Here is a 26122-nt window from a genome sequence, read left to right as displayed (position 1 = left end):
CATGCATGCACACACACGCAAGCACTCAACAGATCTGCTATTGCATAAGCTCATTCTAGCTTCACCCAATGCCAAATTGTAACATTTATCATCATCAAGACATCACATTTCCTACTCTCATTGCCCTCAGCAGGCCATATTGCCTGCCACCTTCACCACCCCCACCCTTTCTATATTGCTTGGCTCCATGCTGCAACACACATGCACACACATAAACACACTCAATATAAGATGGAGATCACAGCGTCTGGAAAATTCCATCCGGGAAAAGCTGACATCACATCGAGACCATTTCCTCCTCCAAGGTCAGACACGCATCCATGTATGCATATGCACACGTGCACATGCGGCGAAAAGTCCTCACATACGCCGTCACACACGTGCAGAAGCAGGGCCTTCGCAACTGCATCTCAGAGGACGAGGAGGAGTGAGGGATACTGTGACGTGACGTGATGAAACTAGACAAAGAAACTCTCACCCGAGACGCAACACAAGAGGTGAAAACGAGGTGAAATATCAATTTTCCATGCGATGCTGATATCATGTGTGTTCTCGTTCTTTCCCCAGATTTAATTCGTGTCACTTAACATACAAAAATGGAAAATCTTGAGTGCAGACAGCCTTGTTCCCTCGCCCGTGTGTGTATGTGTGTGTTGATGTGTCTGGGAGTGAGATTGACTTTGTATGTCTTGTCGGCAGCACTAAGTGCTCTGGGAGTCTCTCATGACCGTTCTGACTTTCCACGCGCCGCCCATTAATCTGCCCCAGGATGTAAAGAATACACACATACCGATACCTATACACACACTATTCCTCACCTCTTGACACGAGATCCACTGCACTCTTACAATTGCTTACTTCTCCCCCACACCCTTCATATATTCGCTTGCTCTTTAACCTCCTCACAGCCCTCTTTCTGCCCATTTCTTACAGGGGTCCTTCTCACTAAGGATATTTCTTTTATATAATATTAGAAAACCTATGTTTATTGTTTGGAAATGTTTTGAATGTAGAATGGTAAAATCTAAAATATGCTTTATGCTCACCACCTATCCTTTGAGCATAAGATTAATGGTTTTTATCTCAGCATGGACACTGAGTTGCCTGCAAATGTCCATTACACTGTCAGCATGGTGAGACACGCAACACTATAAAGGTTAGCGAACATGCGTGGCAGCAGTTAAACATTAACAGCAGCCATACGCACTGCAGACTGCAGAGCTTTACTGACTGGACAAAATCCAGACTCTTTAGCTTTCTCAGCTCTCTGCTCTGTTTCCAGTGTCATTCTCGACTCAGACATCGAGCGAGGCAAAAATCTTGTTCACATCATCTGTCAAAGTGAAATGTAAGACGGAGCTCACTCGTCTGGATTAAAGTTTAACTTTCAGTGGTCTTGAAAGACTGACAGCCGTTTTTTTTGTGCCATTAGTTATGTTGGATTTGACTGCTGACAGCTACGATTTCTAGGTTCAAGTTTCATTTTTATTGGCTCTCTATCCAATTCTGATAACTGAAACTTTCAGCTTTATAGATTAAATTCTCAGTCTTATATTTCTCCTTTTTCCCCCAAGCGCTGTCATGTTTTTCCAACTTTCTATCAGCTAACCTACACATTCTTCTACATCTTTTCTCTATGTGGCTCATCATCTATTACATTCTTACCTCACTTATTTTACATAGTTTTTCTCCTTTATTGTATCCTGCCCTAAAAACCATGATGCTACAGACACAAAGAGAAAGCACACGTACACATATTTGGTCATAGTACGCTGCATTTTCCAACCTTTGTTTGGACTCATTTACATTTTTTTGTTGTATCTTTATTCCTACGGGGAAAAAAGTTGTTGTCTTACAGGTGATGAATGCAACAAGGCTGCAACTATTATCATTTTTCTTTTTACTGATCTGTCAGACATTTTCCCAACTAATCTATTAGTCATTTGGTCTACAAAATGTCAAAAATTGTGAAAAATGACGGTTGGTTTTTCCGATCTTTATATGACAGGGCAGTCCAGCAACGGCTTAAAAGCAAAGCACATGCAGCAGCTTTGACCTTCAGAAAATAATTCAAGAACCGGTAAAAAGAACGTTCAGTGACAAATATTTAGGCACCCGCCCGGTATGTGGTGACGTAGAGCTTTGGCGGCCGACGGTACACTGATGGTAGTTTAGAACAGAATGGTGTCAAGCCTGTCATTTGTGTGGTGCTGTGTCTGGACCAACATATACGATACAGTCTGTCTCTCTCACTATAAACATTTACACACACATACACACACACAGAAATGTACACAAATGAACACATTGCATACCACTCATCCATGAACCACAGGCGTTCACACACACACACACACACACACACAGTAACACAACCGCAAAGACACAGGCATGCACGTTTACCCACACACTGTGTTCAGCTTACACATGGAACCGCACACAGTCTGCACACACCCAGACGTAACAACCTCACACGGTCTAATTCTAAAATAACACTTTATGAGCCAAAATGATATGTTTTAGGTTGTGTATTAAAGCCTGTTTTGACTTATATTGTAAGAAGGAGACATGAGAAGTAAACAGCAAAAGATAAAAGGTAAAGAAAAGCCAGCTAGCTTATTAGCATATTCTTAAAAAAATAACCCAGAATAGTAAACAAATGCTTACAAATATTGAAAAGAACAGTTCGTCTGCAAAAAACATGACTTCTAATCAGATGTTTAACACATGAAATGTGTTACATCTCAATTCTACCGAGATCCTGTTTGTGATAGTACTGATTTGAAACATACCAATTACAATCCTCATTGCAAATGGAGGAGACCATTTTAATCGTTACTGCCACATGCGTGCATTCAAACATAAAATAAAGCCATAGCCCTGCTCGACTGCTCTGCATGCTTGACAGCCGTCTATCAACAAAAGAAGAGATGATGCTGCACCTCACTTTGCATTTATAAATGATCAACGGTTTATAAAGAGATTGATGAATAATGAAACAGAGATCACACTTTGGCAACCTCCTCCACGCCACCAGCTCTGGCAAGTCAGCTGTCGTGTTGTCTCAAATGTCTCCGCCTTTGTTTGACTTAATTGTGATGCTTATTCCTTTAATTTCAGAATATATATTTATCAAATATTTATATCTAATTAATTGCCTTTTGGCTCAGAAGTTGTGGCCCCTGTATTAAGTGAAACATCTCGCAGGCTGACGGAGATAGAGTTGGATGGATGGACTTTGCAAAAGGCGAGAGTAAATTAAGAAAATAAACTTACTGCGTATCTGTCTCTTGATTTCCTTCGTGGGGTCCAACCAACACTAGAGTGGAGCAGACGAGAAGGAAAGAGCGGGAGGGAAGTTAACCTCTATACTGAAACAGTTTCACAAGACACTATACAGATGTCTGGGTCGGGAGTTTTTTTAGATGTGAACATTACTGACTTATTTGGCATGAAGTACATCATGTGCATGTGTGTGTAAGGATACATACCTTCTGTTCATGGCTGTCCGTGTATGTCAGACCAAAGTAGTCTTTCTCCAGTAGGTTAAGGTGCTCACACACCTTAAAGAATAGGTACTGGCCTTTAGCACGTTTCTGCAGAGGAAGAGAGATTCAAACACAAACTTAAAGTCGTACTTTATTGTACATTTTAATGGAAAACAGTATTAGAAGCCACTAAATAATGTTTCCAGATAAAAAGTTTTGAATGCAATTTTAAAGCTTGAGAAATATGATCACAGTACCCTGATAAAAAAAAAAGTTTCAAAACTCATTTTGTATGGTTTAGTGTGGCACTTCTAGCCTCTCTATCAATGCATCTGTTTTTTCCCTTTCAGCTACATCTGTCCTATTATTCCACTGCTCTCTTCCTCAGTCTCTCCATCTGTCTCTTGGCAACGCATTCCTTCATGGCCCCGACGGGAGCCTTGTCCATAAAAACCTCCACACTCAGCTATGACAATGACATTTAGCACACATCCATGCATGCACGCTCGCACACAAACACACAACGGTGCCCTTTAGGCAGACAGAAGGTCAGACAGAGTGGATGGGTGGAAAAGGGGGGAAAAAGGATGCGAAGAATGACATAATTAAATAATATTCATTTCTTTCCAGTCAGGCAGCACAGCCGCCGTCTGACGCACCAGATGACACTGGCATTTCACAGACAGACTCACAGACGGGGCAGGGAGCGTGGTGGAAGTGGAAGGGAAAGAGGATGAAAGAGTGCATTTTTCTTCAGCTCAAAACATCTGCGGTATTTTCCTATACTTGGTCAGGCACATGTGCCTCATACAGAAACTCAGTGTAGTTGAATTCTGAACGCCCCAAAGAATGTGAGAATGTGACCTTTCAGGGTTTCTGGGTCTGTGCCAGCGTGCCTCCAAGCAAGGCACTACCTAAGAACTATTGTTTAATGTCTGCGGGCCGTTACAGAGCCCTTACTTTGATCCAGAAATGTCTGACCGTCACACACCGTTATATGACTTTGATCCGCATGACAATATGAGAGGATTTATCAGACTACTCAAAACTGGTTCTTTTACAATTTTTCAAAAGTCAAATTCAACGCTTTTTATGAACTCAACAAATCTAATTTAAAATGTAATTTAAAAATGTCAAAATGATTTCCTTGATAGAAAAGGGGGACAAATCACTGATTGCTTACGCATGATGTTTCAACTTGAATGAATGGTGCCTCTAGTTCTGGCGGTGATACAAAACAGCACAATGTCGACTGTTGAGAAGTTGCAAGCAGGTCAGAGCAAGTTTTGGATGTGCTACGTGCAAACAATACGGGTATTAGCAACGGCTTTCACCCTTATGGCCCCTCTCATCAAAGTTTTTCACCAGCCACTTCTGAAACTTATCTTCCACGAACCATTTGTCATTAAAATTGCATCTCAGCATCTCTCTCAATTAAACAAACAGACGCTACTGGACAATGTTCCCATCAGCGAAACATTTATACCTAAAGCAAATTTAAGGTAAACTGAAGAAAATATATCTCCTTCATTTCTTTGATTTTATCTAAAGACCTTTTAAGGACCAGCAAGAACACTGTTACATATTGCCAAATGAACTTGTGATCATCAACTACACACAAAGTGGCTTTCTAATACTATCCCATGTTACAGCTTGTATCCCCAGCACAATAAAAGACTATAAAAGTCGAATGACCCTAAATCCCTACACGACTAAGAACCAAACTGCTATATCGCACAATTCAGCTGAATGAAGTCATAAACATAATAATGGGGAAGAATGAGACCATATAATGATCATAAAAGAGCTAGAGAGACTAAGTGCTTGTCTCTATTATGTTTTCCGTGTAAACACGAGGCAGTAAACGCACCGCTCTGTGTCAAACCCAACTGGAAAGCAACTTTGCCTAATATCTGCAAATGCTACTTGACTCACGTCTGACTGAAACTTAATGAAATTCTATGAAATGGTACTTAAACCGTGTGACACTCAAATCCTGCTGAAACCAATACTAATGACATTCTTAGAAACAGCATTAAAACCATGTGACACTAAGACTCCCCTTTGAAAGCCACTATTTAAAGAGAGTCAGAAAACGTCTGGACGAGATCTCCAGTCAGGGAACTGCGGCTGACAAAATTTGCACTCACTTATTACAATGGAATAAATGTGTTGCCGTGGGCTCATAAATGGGACGGAAGGATGATAGAAGAATGGATGAGGAGTCTGAGTAGAAACTGTTCGTGTGCATGTGCGTGTGTGTGTATGTGTGTGTGTGTGTGTGCGTGCATGTGTGGTATTGTGTGTGTTGGAGGCCTGCTGGGCAAAACAGAAAATTTAATCTCTGGAATGCATTGTGCATCTCTCCCTCTCGCAACCTAACTATGCCAGTGTGTGGAAGGAGAGATGGATGGATGGATATGTGTGTGTGTGTGTGTGTGTGTGTGTGTGTGTGTGTGTGTGTGTGAGCATTTCAGGACAATAGCAGTTAGCCGCAGTATCAGCGTTTTCTGTTGTGAGACAAAGCAGCTACTGTTGGAACGACCGTAGACAATCGCAGGCACGCTGTTTGGCGTCGGCAAACCCTAGTTTGTAGCCAGTTGAAATCCTCACCAAATGTGCAAATGTAGTCATGTAAAAGCTAAAAACGTTCTGTTGAGGGGCTCTTGAACCAGGCCCTTAACTGTTAACAGCTCCAGTGGACCTGCTCGGTGGCTATTCTGGGCCACTTCCCACTGTATGGGAGTGAGTGTGGGAATGTGAGGAAGGGTACTGCTAAAAAAAGTGCATGCTGTTTGGGAAACATGAGGTTTTAACCATGAGCTATGGAAATAATGAGGAAAACACACATGTAAAAAGGACCATCAGATAATAAGCAATAGTGTAGAGACTTTCAAATAACTTACTTTAACTCTGCTCTCACATTAAATTACTATATTGCTAGCAAAGTAAACACCTAAGTAAAACACTTCCTGGTGCCTCCCGGACTTTTTGGGGCTTAGAAATCAAAGACGCGCTACTTTTGAAATGTTTTCTAAATCACTACTGCCGATCAATGTTACACCAGCATGAAAAACACGTGATGTTGTGAGTAATTGTACAAGTATGTTTGAATGTGTGTAAGGGGGGGGGGGTGAGGCACATGCTTTAGGGAGTAGCAGATGCAGAAAACTAATCTGGTGAGACCACCATAATCTGCCAGGTTTCCGTGTGTGTGTGTGTGTGTGTGTGTGTTCTGGTCACCAGACAAGCCCCTGTAGCGTGCTCTGCATTTATCCCCTAAACCACGCCCAAACACTGTGAGCGGGTGCTTCTGCTATAACTGCACTTTGAGTCAGAAAGTTAAATACCCCATCACCACCCCAACCCCCCAACTCCGGCTCCTACTCACACACAGACACACACACCAGATCTGATCCTATTAGAAATTACATCATTGACACACCATCACTCACTCGTGGCCTAATTGACTAGCAGAACGTGACAGACACACCCACTAACGTGCATGGTGTATACTGTGAAATGCTGATGGGTATAGGGACTATTTTTTCTTGCACCATGAAACTTTTTCAGGAAAACATCAAAGCTACAAGCAAGCTGCAATTGTGTACACATCAGACATAACACACTGATTAGATCTCATCTGATCCGAACAGAACTAACCCTTCATCCAGTTCACTTGTCCAAACAGATGTCAAGAAAATGTAAGAGGGCATCAGAACACCAGAACGTTAGGGAACATAGCTGCAACTATTTTAAGGCATTAAACTTAATAACTGTCATCCCGCTTGACATTGAGTGCGTGTCTGTCTCTGAGGTTTTTTTGGTCTTACCTCCACCTCGCAGGTGAAGTCAGTCCCATCCAGGAGTGATACTTGACACACCACCAGCTTCATCTTGGTCTTCCTCACCAAGCGAAGAGGAGACTGGAAAATTGAGGCTTGGCCTTCTCCTTCCCCTTCTTCTACACCTTCCGCCTCTCCTTCCTGCTCCTTCTTCTGCTCTTCTGCTCCTTCTCCCTCTGTTGTCTCCTTGGCTTCTTCAGGACTTTTCTTGGGACTCTCTTCCACCTTCTCTTCCTTGGCAGGCTGACACAGTTTGTGAGAAAAAAAAGAAGAATTATGTCAAATTGCAGATACAAACAGGGTTACCCCCCAGTGTGGCTGTCAGGTACCCTCTTTGAAGAGTTATTATGAAGGAAGTTACCTAAAAAGCTGTGTGTTTGTCTAAACTAAGTACGAGAGAACGTTGTTTCTCTCTCTCAATTGCTCCTCTTTTGTAATTCTCCCTCTGGTCTGATTCTGCTCTTAGAAACTACAGGCGTTTCTTTTGGCCAGATTACTGAAATGTTGATGTCACTGGGTGGGCCTGAGTGCTTTAATGTGATCAGTGGATGGAACAGTTTATGTGTGTGCATGTGCATGAGGGTGAATGGCCTGGTGTGTGTGTGTGTCTTGCTCTCTTGGCTGAGGCAAAGGAGGAAATTTGTTTAGGCAAAATACTTCACCAGTTTTCTGTTGAGGGCCAACGTTGGTTGTGGCTTCATCTCAGTGATTACTAGCTAACTTGCAGATGGAATAACACTTACACTGACATGTAACATCAAGCAAAAATGTTACACACCACTCACAACAGAATCTGACAAGTTCAGCCATTCTTTGTGCATGTATGTAATTGTTCAATCAGAGTAAATAACTAAAATTAGGGATGTTTTCTGAAAACATTTATACTACATTTTAACTAGCATTGATACGCCTCTGATAACTGCTAACTCTGGGAAATTCACTTATTTTTCTTTGTTGTCAGGAGTTAGATAAGGGGGTGGACGCTACATTCATGTTTGTTGGATTACTTTATGGCTAGGAGCAGTAACACCCTGCAGCTGCTGGCCTGGCAAGCCCACAGTGACAAGAAGAATCCAGGAAGTGACGGCACACAGACAAGAAAATGTCCAGCACAAACACCCCTTACAACCACACGTTGTGTATACATCAAACAAACAAGATAACATGTAAATTAGGGTTCCAGCATGTAGATTTATTTTTAGATTTGTCTGTTTCCCCCTGACACCAGTCTTTATGCTAAGCTAAACTAGCGTGCTGCTGAATGTAGCTTTATAGTGGAGAGACGTCAAGAGTGGTGTAAATCTTCTCACTGAACTCTCCATAAGCACCATTTCTTCTGCAATTAACGTAAAGGTATTGCACATTTTACTGATGTGACCTGTCCATTATCACTCTCTTCCAGCATTAAGTAGTAAATGAAATGTAACCACAATGAAATCAAGTCCAGTTGTGCTTGGGCACTTTTTTGTGCACCTTCTCTTCTCTCATGTCTCTCTCTCTGTCTTTTAATAACTCACATCAAGCTGTATTGGTGTGCTGGGAGGCATGCAGCAGACTAATGGGTGACCCTGTGTTTACTTTGTGTCCAGCATGTGTACTGGTGGGGTGTGGCGAGATAAGATGCTACATATGACTGATACCTCGGTGTCTGCACTGGCGTTGGAATGAGATTCAGCTTCTTTTTCCGTCACTTGCTCAGACTTCTCTGCCTCCTTCTCTTCCACTTCCTCTGCGTGACCGTTCACTTCTGGGGTGGGCCCCTCCTCGTCCTGTGTCACCTTGTTAACTGCTTCCTCTGTGGCTGGGACCTCCTTGGTCGGAGAGGTCTTCAGATAGTAAAAACCCAATTAAACATTTGTGTTGGGAACATGAAATGTTTGCTGTTTGATCATTTAAGCAAGGTTTTCTAATCAGTCATGACATAATACAACCAGTCAGAGAAATGTACCTGGCTCAGAGACTTCTGCTTCTTAAGCCATGTTGGCAGGTATCGAGATATTCCTTTCCCCTCTTTGCCGTCTTTCTCCTTCTCCTTCTCTTTTTCCTTCTCCTCTCCCTCTGCGTTCGCTATTTCCTCAGTTTCTTCCTCGGCTTTTTCCGATTGGTCCGGCTGAGCGGCTGACTCCTCTGCTTTTTCCTTCACCTCTGTCTCAGAGCCCACTTCTGTTGTCATGGTGACACGTCAACCTGCAGAGCGACAAAGAAGAGTGACGAGAGGGCGTTAGATTGGATTTCGTGCATCAAAGTTATTCCAAACAAGTATATCTTTAACATGAAACATGGTTTTTATTAAGGGGCTTGTTTAATTGGATCATCATCATCCTAAAAGAGATGCCAAATCATATTTTATGGCTTCACCTAGTTCTGGCTGCTCGTATCACAGAGAACTGGAGAAAAATCACACTGCCACACTGAATTTGCCAAGACTGTAAATTTTTAATGGCACACAACTTGGATTTTAGTCTGGAGTATCTTTAATAAATGAGCCACATGGTCCCATGGTTTCTTCTTTAAAATGCCTCAATGCTTCTCTTCATAAGACAAAATGGTAGACAAAGAAAATATCTCTGGAAATATGATACTATTAGATAATTAAGTCGTGTCATGTAGGGAATACAACTGAATGATCAAATATATTGGGTTATATAAGTCGGAAGAATCTGGCCCTTTGGCTCACAGCTGTAAGCACATGAGCTCATAGCTGTTTAAAACATTAGCTCTTGGATTTGAGTCGTCCACATCTCTTTTACACAAGTACACAAAAACACCAGAGTTTAGGATGTCATTATGTCACACGGGTTTCATCTGGGTCAACAGCTGGTTACAAGGCTGCACACACAGTGAAGGAGGGGAAATTACTTAAGTCTTAATATCTGAGTCATTGGTTTTACAGCTGTGCTCAACACACACACACACACACACACACACACACACACACACACACACACACACACACACACACACACACACTCTTCAACCCGAATTTCTCTGGCAGCGCTGTTCACACACACACCTCATCACAGCAACAGACAAAGTTATTCAGCATGACACTAATTTGTTGATGACACTCGATGGCCAGGACATTGGTCTCCAGGGTAATTTGAGGTCGAAATATGCAAACATGCCTGCACACACTGTTTGGTCTGCTGCATGTGTGTTTCAGCATTTCCACACAAGCAGCTTCAGGCTGAGGGTAAAGCATGATTCACACACTATGAAGTCATTGTCATTCTCTGTCCTCTCAACGGTTCAGAATCTCTCTCAGCCTGTTTTTCCTCACTCTCTCGCCCTCTCCCTCTGGTTCTATTATTCATTACGTCGTCTACGTTCTACCTTCTGACCGTCTTACCAATTCTCTGACTTTCTCTTTTCTGCCCTGCCACCTTCAATAAGAGAGGACACACACACACACACACACACACACACACACACACACACACACACACACACACACACACATGCACGCACGCACACTCACGTCCAGAGTGCAGCAGTGGTGTGCAGGGAGGGGGCAGGAGTAAAAATAGAACAGGTCTCCTTACGCATGATCGGCTAATGAGGTAGGGAGGGGAGGAGGGGAGATGGATGGAGAGAGGTGTGTGTGTGCTAGTAGGTGTGTGCAAATGTTACGAGAGGCAAAACTGTATGCTGTGCAGATAAGGAGATAAAAGACAAACATGACTGACTTTTATCTCAGAGAGAGGGAATCCCAGAACAGACCACTGGTTAATATCAAAGATCTTAAAAATCAGGTCAGAAATATATTTTTAGTCATGCTGTTCGATTGCACCTAAGTCATCCACTTTGGTTCAGACTGAAATATCTAAACAACAGGGTGGATAGATTTGAATAAATGTAACAGTCATTTATGTTACCCTGGGGATGAACTGTAAAAACTTCACAATTCCTTACAACCCCTACACGACCGATTAGCATATACCATAATGACATTCCCAGCTTCAACAGTATTTTGTGTGTGCAAAGCTGAGCATGTTTAAATTATACCTGCTAAACACCAGCTTGTTAACGTTGTCAGTTGGAGCATGTGAAAATGCTGATGACACTGGCTGGAATGCTTAGTCTTTGGAAAGAGACTAAAAATAGAAAAAAAATAAACATCTCCAGTGGTTATTACTAGCAAAAGAGAGTGCCATTTGCAAAAATGTGGAGCATTATTTAGATAAATGACCACATATATTTCAGTTTAAGTCAACAAAACAAGCAGTTATTCAAAGAGAAACAGCCACCTTATTTTTGCTACTAATGGAAGAAAAGCTATTTCAGTTTGAGTAACAGGCATGGTCATGGTCACCATGTGGCCATGATGCACAGGGTTTTTAATGTGCAAGAAAGGGGGATTAGTGAAATGGTGCAGGCTGCCATCTGTGGAGGTCCAAGACCCAAATACATTTTAAATCAATTTGAGCATAAATTCGCCCAATTTGCGCTTCCCTTCTTCTAACCCCAAAGTACAGTCAAGACACTGCATTTCTCAATGGACTAACTAGCAGTGCATGCATGTGTTAGTTTGTGTGAGTTGGCATCAGACTGCAGCTTTTTGCAAGATGTTCGTCACGGCCGCTTAGGCCTGCTTTAAACCAGACCCTCTTTCTCTACAACTGTTGAACACCGGGAACCTTGTTCTACCTCCCTCACAGTTTTCTAACTCGCTCCCTCCTCACTCCCCATCTCGTTCTATCCATCTTTCTCTTCTATTCTACAGCCCAGGGTGCCTCTTTTCCCTTTTTCACTAAATCTCTGCACTCATCTCTCTCTCTCCCTTCTCTCAATCCCTTTCTTCCGGGCCCCCTTTCAATCCCCTCCAATCGTCTGCTCGCATCATCTCCCCCTAAACCCCTCCTCTGTCTCTCTCTTCTTCCCACAGTCCATATAAACAATGGCAGCATTACAGCCCCTGTTCATATACACGCATGTACACACGCAATGTTTTAGTGGAGTAAAGTTATCTGTATAGCATCTAATGTAGTTGCGATGATGTGGACATTATTTTTTCCTTCATAATCTGAATAATAAATCCAATCAGAATACAACAAGCAGTTGTGTTAGCCTTTGATAATCCAATTAATAGGGAAAATATTACTGCCTAACAAGCGCTTAATCTGGTAATTTCTGTCTAGTTGGAATTATTTTTTGTCTTTTGCAATCGTCGGGTAAGATCGGGTGACTTGAACAAGTTTCTGGGAGACAGAAACACCGCAAATGTATGACGTAACAACACGATTGATTGAGAATAGGTTTGTCTGTGGTTCCACCATCATTTTCACCCAATAGACTTAGCAAAAGTCTCTTGTAAGTAAGATGCTTACAAAAGTTACATTTTTGTTCATATAACTGTTGGTTTGTCAATATGATGTATGCTGAGTTTATAAGAAGACTCAACTTAATTTCGCTTGCATGTCAACAGTTTTGTTTGACTATCTGATCAGAATGACTTTAAACAGGTACTAAAAAAATTCGTCCACGTAACCACAGTTAGTGTTAGTCATCACAGTATGGCATTCTTATATATCACTGAGCTGTGACAGTAGTTTCATATAAATGGGGTCAAACGTGGGTTGCTTTAAGAACACCCGCATCATGAATTAATCTCCTGTATGAAAGAGGTTGAACTACTTTCAGATGTCTGTTTTTGGTTGTTTTGTAAGAAAGCTTCTCTTCATGAAGAATTTGTAAAGAGGTGAATACAGTCCAACTCATTTACTGTTGGGACAATTTATCTGGCTAGATTAAAAAGGCAATTAGCAATGATCAAGTCACCCAGTTGTCCAAATAGGCAAGAGATAAACACAAACTTAGACACACAGCTAGTCTTGCCAGTTTAATTAGTCGAGGCCTGTCTGTTTTTGAGTTTTTTTTCTGATTCAACCGTTCCTCTCCAACACTCACTCAGACTAATACACAAACTTCCTTATGTTATCATTATCTAAAAGCTTATATACTATTTTGGCTGCTTGCTGTTAAAAGCAGCTTATCAGTATTTAGTTAGTTTCAGTAAGTATTTTTTAATCTCATTATTTGCTTGAGTCGATCAGATTAGAATATGATGTTTTCTTGACATAAATTCCACTGAGTGTAAGTATTCAATGAACAGCTGTTGCACATGAACGTCACAGCAAAGATGAAAAATGTACTTGAACAGGCACTGGCAATGACACTGCCTGGACCCTTCAACCTTAGCCTCAGTTAATAGCTCTTTCGCACTTTACTGCTACACTACGCAAGGTGCTAAATCATCCTTCACATACCTGTTGTTATTTTCTGCTTTCAAAATAAAGGGTTAAAAAAATGAAACACACAACTGAATATCTTACCTATCGTTGCTTCAGTTTCTTTCTCTTCCCCTGTAAAGGTAAGGTCCTTTTGTCTCTTCTCTTTAATTCTTAGTTCTAACTTTCTTTTTGCCTTTTATCTTTCGGTTTGCCTTCTTTTCCTTCACTTTCGTTCGTCCACCTCTTAGCAAAAGCCTGCCCTACAAAACTGTCCTTGCCATTTTCTCTCCTCCATCCCCTCCTCTCTCCCTCAGAGCACTGCGCCCTCTTCCCTTGAGACTATCGCACAGAGAAACAAGGGCAGAAAACAGAGAGAGAACGGAGTGCCTGGGGGGTGGAGATGGTGAAGAAGAGTGTGTGAAAGTGAGGAGCAGAGGCAAAGGGAGTGCTGAAGGAAGAGAGGCAGAGATGGAGATTCATATTACATTCTAAGGAAAGAAAATATTACTAAATAAATAAACACAGATCCCTCAGACAAGGAAGATACTCCACCCACCAGATTGTTCTATTCTGGCTTAAAATCCCTGCACTGAGAGTACTGCTGACTTTTGTACACACTTTTACTCACCAGATTCCCTGGATGTGACCATATCTTCATTTCCACACAACAGTGCTGCTTTTTTTACCCCACACATATGGCATATTGCAGCCACACAAGTGCAAACCTTAGCACTTCCACTTACAACTTTATTGCTGTCTGTCTAGGTTTCAGGAGGTTGTTGTCATAGCAACAACAACTTCCTGACCTGGCCTGTGGCCGGGAGATAAAATGTTATGCGAGACAGACACAGGAATGAGTGTAAAAGTCAAGAAATGGAGAGAAAAGCCAGAGCTGACTCACTGGCTTCAGTGGTTTTTACATTGGTGTTCTTTTACTATCTGATAAAGCAGATGTGACAACTCTCAGTCTAATAAAAAGAAAACATATACGTACCCGCCCTCCCCCCGCGCCTTAGGGGCAGACTGGGGGCAGAGCGGGGAGGAACTGGTCTCCCTGGCAACGACATTCATGGACTACAACTATAAATCCCCATGGAGACAAGAGATTACCACAGCAAAAATACAGATTAGTGGATGAGCGCAGAAGTGACAATAGAGATTATTACCGTGCATAAACCCATTTCAAAGCACATCAGATTTACAGCACATATTACATGCTGGACCTACAGGAACTGTAAGAGCTGCTCTCCCCTCCCTGCTCTCATCCTTGCTGATGTGCCACACCCACTGGCTTACAGCAGCCCTATAAAATGTTATCATGATTATTGTATCCATCTGGTCCATGTCCTTTTTCTGTAAAACCAGACACTGTGTGAGCTGCTGCTAGTAGCACTTATCCTGAGGAGTGTCAAGCTATTTACAGTAATTCTCAGTGAAATTCAAGGTTCACAATCATCGAACCAAACCATCAAGGCAATCAAGGGACAAAAAAAAAGGCAGTATAATCATTGCAACCCACTTCACAACGTACCAGAGGGGCAAATTGACTAACTGTTTTCAAAGCCAATGGGCAGAGAACAGCAAAGAAATCGACATGTTTAGATTCTGGCTTTGGGGCAGTTGGATATTATTTCCATGCTCAGCTCAGTCCCACCTAAAAAGCTCTGATTGGCTTGGTTGTTTTTCCAAAAGAGGAAACAGCCAGTGATGAGAGAAACACAACCCTCTGAGTGGCCTGATGAGATCTGAGATGTGGGCAGTGATTCAGAGATCTGGAACCAGGATAACAAGCCTGTGTATGAAAGTAGTAACAGGTGTCATTATATCAGAACTTAACACATCCAAGACTATGCAGGGGTGTGTGTGTCTTTGTTTGCATGAAGTATGTGTGCAGGGGTGCTGTGCAGTGAGGACTCAGTGTATTAGCTGTCAGCACCAGCTGGTTTCAACCTCATTTCACACACAGACACACCCATGCAACACTGCCTATGTTGAAGATGCTGATTAGAAACGCTGACTGAAAATGGGCCTGCTGCTTAATTTGAGTTTTTGACACTACACAATTGTGTCAACATATAAAAAAGAGCTCTATATCAATAGATTTATAGTTTTCCATTGTTTCTTTTGGTGTTTCAAAGGTGTGTTTTGCGATTTCAATTTACATTTTTCCAAAAAAACACAAATGGTCTACCTCATAGTGGCTCTAGAGAAAAAAAAAGAGGATGTCAAACCAATGGATGTTGAAATAATTCACTGAATACTTGGACCCTGGGAATGCTGAGGGTACAGGATGAAAAGTTAGAGATCACCAGAGTCAGTAAGATCAGTCATCTGGAGGCCTTGAAGATTTGCAGAAAATAATGTCATGGCACCCCATAAAACAGTTTCTGAATCACTTCAATCTAGAACAAACTGGTGAACCATCACTACCATCCCTAGAGTGACTTAAAATGCAGCCCAAATATTTTAAGCTCACATAAGGGACCCCAAAAACTGCCAAGTTTATTTAACTTCAATCAGTTTAAAACAAACAACAGCAGCAATTCAGCTCTAGAACATGTTGAAATAACCAACCATTTTATCCTTACAGCAGCTTTGCTTGCGGTCAGTGTGGGTATGTCTTACCGTCTTATTTAAGTTACAAAGGTTGTTTTATGGATTCCAATAAACGAAAGCATTGAAAATTGATTGCCCATGGTTCAGCTGAGACTAATGAATTGAAAAATCCAATCAAGCAGATAGCACTGGGACATCCCGAAATGCTGATCACTGACGCAACAAGCTAACAGCTTTTCAAACTACTCCAGCTGACAGTTACTGAGCCCCAGTTTGGTATTGAAATAACCACACACATGCACACATGAGTGCGGAATCCTAATCTGTGCTGTTCTCTTGTACGATCTGTCCATCTGTCACGCAATGACACATGCATACACACACACACACACACACACACACACACACACACACACACAAACACACAGATACACACACAGAGGTGCACACACATAAACAGATTCCAAAACATATGTAAACAAACACACACTCAGTGATCCACTGATAAACACCACTAGCTATGGCCATGCATCAATCACTCATAGACAAACACACACACACACACACACACACACACACACAGGCTTGCTGGTGTGAAAATTCGGAACATGCCTCTCCCTTTACACTGCACTCTGACCCTCAAACTGAGGATTACACAAAGGATAATCCCGGCGTGTGTTTGTGTGTCTATCTGCCTGTCTATCCATTCATCCCTTCATCTTACTCTCCGTCTCTGCCCGTCTCTTCTCCTCCCAGCTGCACCTGATAAAAATCTAACTGCTCTCAAAGAACACATGCAAGGGCACAAATTCTCCATTGTCTCTTCGCTGCCTTCAGTTTGAGTTTAGCAAATGAATGGTCAGCTCACGAGGTATGTTTAAAGACCCATACTGTGTCATTACTTTTGTTACCATATCATTACTGTCAGCTCATAACAGCTATTGTCAGCTGCAAAACTATACAGCAGTAAAATCAGCAAGTTTTACTCTTCAACAACACCAACACACTCTTTTTGGTTCATTGCTGCTCTAAGTAATAATACTGCAGGTTCTGCCTCATTTAACTATAATACAGCGTGTCCTTCAACACTGAACTCGGATAAAACACTTTATTGCCATTTTACTCTGAGTTACTTGGAGCTCGCTTCATTTGGTCTATGGCAAGCGGAAAAAAAGATAACTAATGCAGTTTAGTTCAGGTCCGGTTACATTCTATAAAGAAACTAAAGGAGAAAACATGAAGTCATACAGACTGACAGGTAACTTGTTGATTGGACAATTTTGACGATTGTCATCCTGAATCATCAAGACCCACGAGGGGGACTAAAACTCCAGTGACTGAGAGAAGTCTATACAGTTTATGCTGCTAATGTGAATTTATGTTCTTTGGTGTCATACAAAGCTAATAAGCCTAGGAATGATGACTAACAGGTAGAGAAGAAATGGAGACGTCTTGTAGCCTCATGATTAAGGGCGATTAACTGTGGGATCAATGTCACATACTTTGAGGGGTGTAATTTGTAGAATATGGCCAGAATGTGATGGTCAGAACGTGAGGGCAGTATATCACCAGAGTGATATAACAAAAAAGCAAGGACTGCTGTTCTTGGCAGGGTATCCTTGACTGTTGCCAGCAACTATTTGCTTGTGCTTTTCTTTTTAGTAAGGACTATAAGATTAAGAGTGTTTCCTTTCTTATTGTGAGTTTATTTTGTTTACTCATTACACTTACAGGTGGCATTTGTCTGCCAGGCAACATTAAATGTAATTTAGCATTATTGGTAAGAAATGCGAAATAGACTTGTGAGAACTGGATGCATGGAGAGTTGGCTTAAGAAAACAAATGTATCATGAATCCTGTGTCCAAGCATTATAAGTCTCTCTCGTTCGTTGTGTGTGAGAATAATGGGTCAGCTCATAACTACTATTGTTAGCTGCTAAACTCCCCTATTCAGTGATTAGAGCAGTCAGGCGCGAGTGCCCTGTCTGTGTGAATGTGTGAGTGACTGTGTGTGAGTGTGTGTGTGTGTGTGTGTGTGTGTGTGTGTGTGTGTGTGTGTGTGTGTGTGTGTGTGCGTGTGTGTGTGTGTGTGTGAGAGAGAGTGAGAGAGAGAGAGAGACAAAGAGCGAAAGTATGGGTGGGTCACACAAGTGCACATGTGAGGAGATACAGTTTACTATGAGTGTGTGTGTGAGGCAACTAAAATGATGGAAAAGAAGAGAGGGAGGAGGTAGACATTAGCTGGGAGGAGAAGAAGGGCGGATGAGTGAAAGAGAAGACAGCGAAACTCATGGGGGGAATACACACAGCTCAACGTACTCTCTCCCCAGAGTAGAAGTGTGTGCGGCGTTACTATGGCGACAAACATCCCATAGAGGGTGGTGACAACAGGTGCTTTGGCAAAACAAATGACTTCATGAGCATCGAGGCTCATTATTACAGCTACCATGTGTTGCAATTTGATGCAACATCCAACAATGAAAAGAATGTGCGAACCAACAAGCTTCAAGGAGAACGCTACATCATCAGACAATAGACATCTGTTAGATTCAGCTGTGCAGGTGATTGATTGATCTATCGCATGTTATTTACATCCTGTTTTCAGATCAAGTACCCCAGTCCACTGATCTATTGGAAACTTGTTGCATTGTCATAATAAAAAATGTACATGTGTTATTTGGCCAACTGTTGAACTAACACTCCAAACAAATAGGGGACAGAATATCACCAGAGTCACTGCAAACCCCCCTCGACTTGGAAGTTCCCTATGTCCTTTCAGTTTTTACGCATCATACTTTTCAAGGTCTCTTGCCAAGTAGCCAGCCAATGATATCAACATCAGTAACAGCATGAGACACATGCTCTGTCAACGCTCGGTTCAGTTTGTGTAACCATAGTATCGCTCAGAAAATTAAAAACATAAAAACATACACAAATCCCTCCTGAAGATGATATCTGTTTGTCCCCAATACATTTCCATCTCTCTGGTAGAGTTAGGCTTGAGCTCTGCTTTTAAGGCTGTGAACATGTAATTGCTTAAATATGTGTTGGGTGTGGACATGCACCTATACAATCTATAGCTGCATCAGCAAATATCATGTCATGTTGAAAGGGAGGTCAGTAACACTGCAATGATGCAATAGGGAAAGTCCGATGCACACAAACTCACAGCTGCCTGCAATTCATACTAACCCTTAAACTCAACTCTAAAATTAGCCATTCCCCTTGTAAACGCCACGAGATGTCCTCATTTTCAGAACATCATCCTGTTTTCTCAATTACTGCGAGGACATGTTGCCTCTAATGTCCCGACACACACACATCATCATGTGAAATATGTTGTAGCAACCACCTCTTCACTGGCGTCAGGTCAGTGACGTGACCAGACAGATGATTTAAGCGCCTGGTATCTGTTAATCCCAGACCAGTGACCTCCGGCCCCTAACCAGGAAACAGGAAGCATGGTGAAGGGGCAACTTCAAACTCTTCTCCTGTTACAACGGGTTAATCTCCCATCCGTCCATCTTTATCTTCGAATCTCATTTTTATCCACACATGCGTGTCAGTATCTGTCTCTCTCTTGTTAGGAACCTGTCACTATAAAAACAGGAAATGACCAGTTTGCAAAACATCTGAACAATCATGTTAAGTATCTCCTTCCCTGATTGATCAGAAGGAAACTCCCACATCTTTTTTTACTTTTTCCTCACACATAAGCTACACTATTACATGCTGAACAGGCACATAGAGACCCAAAGGACCACCACCTCTCCCAGTTAGCTAACTTCTGTAACTTACATACATTACATATTTTATTGTGGACTTCCTTATTCAGTCAGTCTGAAATATTCTAACGAAGCTAAATGGGCCAAAACTCCTTCACTATCTACCATCAAATCAAATATATCTATTAAATATACAACAAAGATGTCTGCATCTCTTGGACCTCCCTTGTCTCGGCCCACCCCCTCACCAATGAATATTTGTGACCTGTGAGAAACACTGTTAAAGCCCCTGCTTCCTGTCCGTTTAAACCTCCTCCACATACACACAAACACACACAGTTCTCCGGGTTCTTTACACTCTTTCCAAAATCTTTCACAAACTTCGGAGATTCCCAAAAGGCTGCTAATGAGAACAAGTTAGCTGGTCTGCACTCCCTCTAAACCCTCTTGCCCCAGACACTCCTCTCCTCTCACTTCCTTTTCCTCCCCTCATCCCTCCCTCTTTATCGCTCTGCCCTGGTAGCCCAGCTCCTGTGCTCCCACCCCTCCTCTCTTCTCTTCTCAAGTCCTTCACTGACTCTTTTATTGTCAGCCAGTGAATGAATGGTCAACATATGATGAATGACAAAAATTAACGAATGGTTAAAATAATTGAATGATGAATGACCGAATCCATCACTCAATCAGTGAAAGAATGAATGACCTAATCAAATTAAGAAAATCTTTTGTTTTACCAGATGCCATGTGATGGCAGACTTAAAGGCACAATTCACTATTGTAGCCAATAGAAACCTGCTTTTCATTCCAGACTGGTGAAATACATGATACAATTTGGCTAGGTATTCAACTCAAGTTAATATTTTCTGATGATGAAAACGGAATGTTTGTGAATGCAACTATAACTTATATTCTCAACAATGATTAGGTGGAAAAAACAATATAAACCGATACATTATATATATTTTTTGTTAAATAACCGACTACACATTCAAAAAGACAATGAGCCCATTGTGTGTGACAATTTCCCCATCAGCCTTAAATGCACCACCTGAAATTGAATACCTAAAGCAATTTTAAGACAATCTATGACCTTCATTTTAGAACTTTTTAGAGCAATATGGCTATATTATTTCACATTAATTCACTCTTGGTTTCACTGAAGTTGTATGACTGAATTTGGAAGGTGAGGAGCACCATGGATGAGTCGATGAATGATGAGTTGATCCATAGAAACAGCAGTGAATAATTGTTAAAATTAATGATAAAATTAACTAAAATAATCTGAGGATTAACTGATAATGACAATAACTTTTGGCTGATACCCTTAGTGATGGCTTTTACAATCTTTTATTGTGTATATATATATATATATATAGAGAGAGAAATTTTTTTCTCTCAAGCAAATATGTTTAAGGGATCATGACCGACATGATCGCTAAGAGAAAATGACACTTGTTGACCACATGGAAACAACCCTTTCATCTTTCCTGGTTTGCTTGACATTCTGAACATGTGCCAATGATTTGTCACCTGACTATAAAGGATGTTTAGATCACATATCAGTATTTACAGCACAATATTATCAATTTTTCTGCTCATGTGGACCTCAGTGCCAACATCTCCTCGTGCTGCTCCCTAAGATGTGGCGTTTTAAAAAGATGAAGGCTGTGCCCCGTCCTTCCATGCTCCGTTCAGCCTCTCTCTGTGAGAATGTGACCCTATGCTGATTAATCTGTTTTTAACTATGTCTGGACCTCTGCCAAAGCCACAGGCCCACGCTCTCTCTCTTGTTTTTTATTCTATCGCTTCTTTCAGAGCTGGACACTTGCTGGGGAAGGCAGTTTGCCCTCTCTTTCTCCCTCTGTGATGTAAAATGTTCCCCTTCAACACAAGGATTTTCTTTTCTCCTCTAATAGACCCTCTTATTTAAGAAAACAACATGACTCTACTAATCTAATAACTCTATTCATGTTGTTTCATTTAAGCTTGTTCATTCAATGCAATAAAGATCACACCAATTCTTGAATGCTGTTACAATGGCAGTCTCTTACTATTCTACTCTTTACCCTGGTCCTCTTACCTCCCTCTACCTTTTTGTCCATCACACACCTCCCCTACATCTCTATCCCCCTTTCACTCTCTCTACCTCACTCTCTCACCCGCCCGCCCTCCTTCCACCACTCCCTCCCTCACCGTCTCTGTAATAAGCTGAACATTGCATTACAGTTTCCATTCATCCATGCCTCTCTGATCTTCTCTGCATGAATGCGAGTCCCGCGGTGCCTGCTGGCCAAGCACCTCTGAAAGCTAGAGGCTAATACTCTGCCGGTCACGGCTGACTGCCACACTGTAGGATACGTCCACCTTAGTAATTGTTGTGACTGTCCCAGTGTCACCACAATCCCGGAGAAGATGAAAGCCTTCAATTGTGATTTGGATTTACACAATCAAACCACTTTTATGGACTAGAAGAGGGCGATATAATGAACTAATCCACACTGTAACCAACTGAGAATGTTGGCATTTTGATTTTGTGTTGATTATTATTCAGAAAGAAATATCTGTGACACCTTAAAAGGAGAATAAAGTTTTCTCTTCTTAAAAACACAGTCAGTACTTGTCATTCAATCCAATGTGGGACAGTAGGGTTATATATGTGTGCCTGAGTTGATGTGACGTGTTTTGCTCCTGTTGAACCGACAGGGTCTGAACACACACACACACACACACACACACACACACACACACACACACACACACACACACACACACACAAAGGGATGTTCCCATAGCCTTTCCGAATGGTTAAGCAATATTTCTCACTCTCCCTGTCGCTCTCAGCCAGCCTCTCTTCCTCTCTGCTCGTTTCTGTATCCTTTCCTTTCTCCTTTTGTCACTCCATCTCTGGTTTCCCATTTTCCTATTTTTAACTTGGCTTTCTACCCCTCAAAAGGAGACAAAAGGATAAGAAAGTAGAAGCAGACTGGAGTACACGCTTTTGTAGTTTTCTTGTTAACTAGTGCAACAGTGACAACATATTAAAAAACAATTACAAGTCACAAAAAATGTATAATATTGAGAGCAAACTTAAAAAATATTGCTTGCATTCTAGCTAACCCAGAGCGGGTTCCAGCTACGTTTAATGAGCAGATTCTCCCACCAGAACAACCAATTAGGGCATCTCTCATTAGTGAGTTTGACAGAGCCACCACTGTTCTACACATCCTGAGAGTCTGAGAATGAACATGGCCACCCGATGATTTTCCTTGCGGACTTCCAGACAAAGACTTTATGTTGAGTCGTAAATGTTCCAATACACATTCTCTACGTATCGGGAAATCTTTAACCCAAACCGAAGTGGATGACTGCAAGTGCACCTTCATGTGCTGCTGTACGAAGTGACCTCAACACCTGTAACACAATACCACACAATAGCACTGCAGAAAACAATACCAATGTGAAGCATGTGATGTTTTATAGCTGCTAATACTATTTAGAGAGTGGTGTTATATTAACTCTATGGTGATGTCCGCGTCTTCAGTTCTGTGCTGTTGTTGAGCTGCATTGATCTACTTGTCTCTGCTCTCAAACCGATCAGTGAGGAACACATGTAATGCCAAAAGACCTGGATAGAAATCTTAATTAATATGTCTGTGTGAGATGAAGTAGTAATTACATTTTTTAAAAACAATGAAACAGAAGTCTACACAAAAATGATCAGGTGTGCAGCTATGAGGCTCGTTCCCTTGTTAATGGAGCTGGCGGGCTGTGTGGCTGGAGGCATTATGACCCTGTTATGTAATATGTTCAATTCCACGGGGTTTCCACTCATCTCTTAGAGAGGTTTAGGTTTGTGCAGAAAGATTAAAGAGTTATCATCCATTTTCAAACAGATATAGAGGTGGACTCACAAACACAAAGACCTTTACACAGAGAATTTAGCATGCCATTCAGTTATAAATGTATGTAAACAAGCCAAGTTGTCTAGTATACGCCCATCACAAGAGATTAAATCATGCAAAGAAAGCCTAGATGCCCACGTGCAAAATCCTCTACATCACTAATGACCATGACACTGTCCCTGACCTGGTGTCCTCCATTTCTATCTAACCTACCTTTCCTTTCCCCCAGAGAGGAAAATACAAGGAAGCTGTAGGCACCAAAGCTTAGTGCTGATTAAGGTGATGAGTAGTTGCCCCACTCGACTGATGAATGTGGATGTTGATTTCATTTTTTAAAACTGAATTAGGTTGATGTAATAAATTCTCTTGCCAGTGGACACAGGCTTTTTACACGTCAGCACAAACTATACGCTGTCTAGTCTGCCGGTCAGTTTGTCGGCCTCTCTCTATGACTATCTGTGTGTGAACTAGTTGAACCCTTGCCATCTGTCAAACACAGTGGGACTTGGAATAAGGCTCTGTGTGGGAAACACACATACACACGTAAAGCAATGCACACACAGCTCTAATAGTAGTAAGAGCATGATGACCAAGTAAGACATGTTTGAATAGAAACAATGCTGTCAAATACTGACAGTTGAGCCAGTTTTGACTACTTTTAGAATCGATTCATCGGTTTGGGTCATTCTGTAGGAGAAAAAGGTAACAATTCTTCTATTCCAGCATCTGAATTGAAAGGATTTTCTGGTTTCTTCACTCATCTATGACTGTAAACGGAATATCTTTGCGTTGTGGAGAAAACAAGACATTTGAGGCCTTGTTAAACACTGAACGACATTTTCCACCCATTTCTGGCATTTTATAGACAACACAACAAATGGATTCATCAAGTATAAATCATCAACAATGAATTGCTAGAATTTAACAACAGTTTTATAGATGGTTTGAGGCACCTAACAAGTTAAACTTTTTCAGAATACAACCTGAAAATGGAAATAATTGATTTTCTTTTCTCTGTTTCGTGTATCTACTGATTGAAAGGTGTCTTTTCAGAATGATGGTCAGACTGAGAAATATTTTACAACATTGGTTTATGGCTCTCAAATGTTTATATGGCAAGGTCTTCACCAAATTACGTTTAAATTATTGATAAACCACAAAACATATTCTCTGCTAATGGATCACAATATTCACATTATACTACTGTCGTGGATGATGATAATTGCTTTTATTTCTCCAGGGTATAATAGCATTTTTTTTAATGCAGTCAACCAAACATCCTTGCAAATCCCTTGCCAGCATAAAACCACATTAAACTAATCCCCTGAAACTAGTAAAACAACGTGCTGTAGTGTTGCTGCTGGTGCAGCACGAAAGCACCGAACCGGGCACAATGTAACCGACACACGAATAACATCGTTACACCACAACGTATAAAACTGCTTCAATGAAATGTCGTTGGTTCCCACAGATTGATGCTTTAAAACAAGAACCTACTACTTGTTAACGCAGTGGTAAGAAGAAGTAACACGACCCGCCCCGCAAAGACAGAGATGGATGTTGGAATCGTCTTTAGACGTTACGTTACGTTAACGTTACGTTAGCATGATGAGAAGAAGCGACCGCCAACGTTTAACGTTAATCATCGCGAACTCAACTGTTAGCGGTGGACTTCACCTAACTTACACCAGGAAATAAAGAGCAGCAACAGTAACTCAGCGGGGTCTATTCATTGAGAAACTGATTTTTAAACATGTCAGTTAACGCTGGTTTCAGCCATGCTAAATGTTCCCGTGAAACATTTGAAGCTAACCGCTCCGAACAAGCCGAGTGGGACGCCGCGGGACATGAAAGTAGTTTAGCTAGGTGATGATAACAGGGATACCGCGGAGGGAGATAGGCGCCATGAAGCGCCTCTTACAACGAAGGTATGACTTCAAACTCCAGATAACGGGTTTGAGAGGGAAGCGTGCTGCTCGCTTGACCATTTCAAAAGAAGCTGCTCCCGTACAACGTTACCGTGCTCATCGGTGCAGGTTGAGCACCTACAGCTGCATTTATCGCATCAAAAATCGACATTAGATAACGCCAAATATCCGAAAAAGCATCGAACCAACCGCCGTCGCAATATGTACAAATCACGTGATTTAAAAGGGGGGTAAAATTAAACGTTACCTGTTGTAATTTCCAACGATGCGTGTGGGGAACTTTTTCCAAACGTGGCCTCTCACTCTGTTCTCCTCCAAAAAATAACGTACGTCCCCTCTATCTCAGCCTCCAAAAATCTCCACTACAGTCCACACACACACCGAAAATCTGGCCGAGGCGCAAGGCAGACGTGTCCATCATCACTAAGACCCGCCCCATACAGTGTAA

General features: G+C 41.6%; 1 protein-coding gene across 16 annotated transcripts in view; it reads right to left on the bottom strand.

Annotated features, from left to right (window-relative positions):
• The window catches only part of epb41l2 (erythrocyte membrane protein band 4.1 like 2), a 50799-nt gene extending 24677 nt beyond the window's left edge, over positions 1–26122 (bottom strand). For 5 of the 16 annotated variants that reach the window (XM_030405694.1, XM_030405699.1, XM_030405708.1 and 2 more), the window contains exons 1-6: positions 25922–26117; positions 9282–9520; positions 8974–9159; positions 7322–7576; positions 3492–3596; positions 3277–3319 (exon numbers count right to left, since the gene is read on the bottom strand). In XM_030405694.1, the coding sequence (XP_030261554.1) occupies positions 3277–3319; positions 3492–3596; positions 7322–7576; positions 8974–9159; positions 9282–9506 (814 nt within the window). In that variant the 5' untranslated portion in view covers positions 9507–9520; positions 25922–26117. Of the gene's footprint in view, positions 1–3276; positions 3320–3491; positions 3597–7321; positions 7577–8973; positions 9160–9281; positions 9521–13665; positions 13926–25921 lie in introns of those variants that run through there. The other 11 variants (XM_030405709.1, XM_030405710.1, XM_030405701.1 and 8 more) reach the window with 5 other exon arrangements.

This window comes from Sparus aurata, chromosome 22 (genome assembly GCF_900880675.1).
Source record: "Sparus aurata chromosome 22, fSpaAur1.1, whole genome shotgun sequence".
Classification (NCBI taxonomy): Eukaryota; Metazoa; Chordata; class Actinopteri; order Spariformes; family Sparidae; genus Sparus; species Sparus aurata.
The sequence above is the reverse complement of the archived record's forward strand: the minus strand, read 5'-3'. Positions and strand labels throughout refer to the sequence as shown.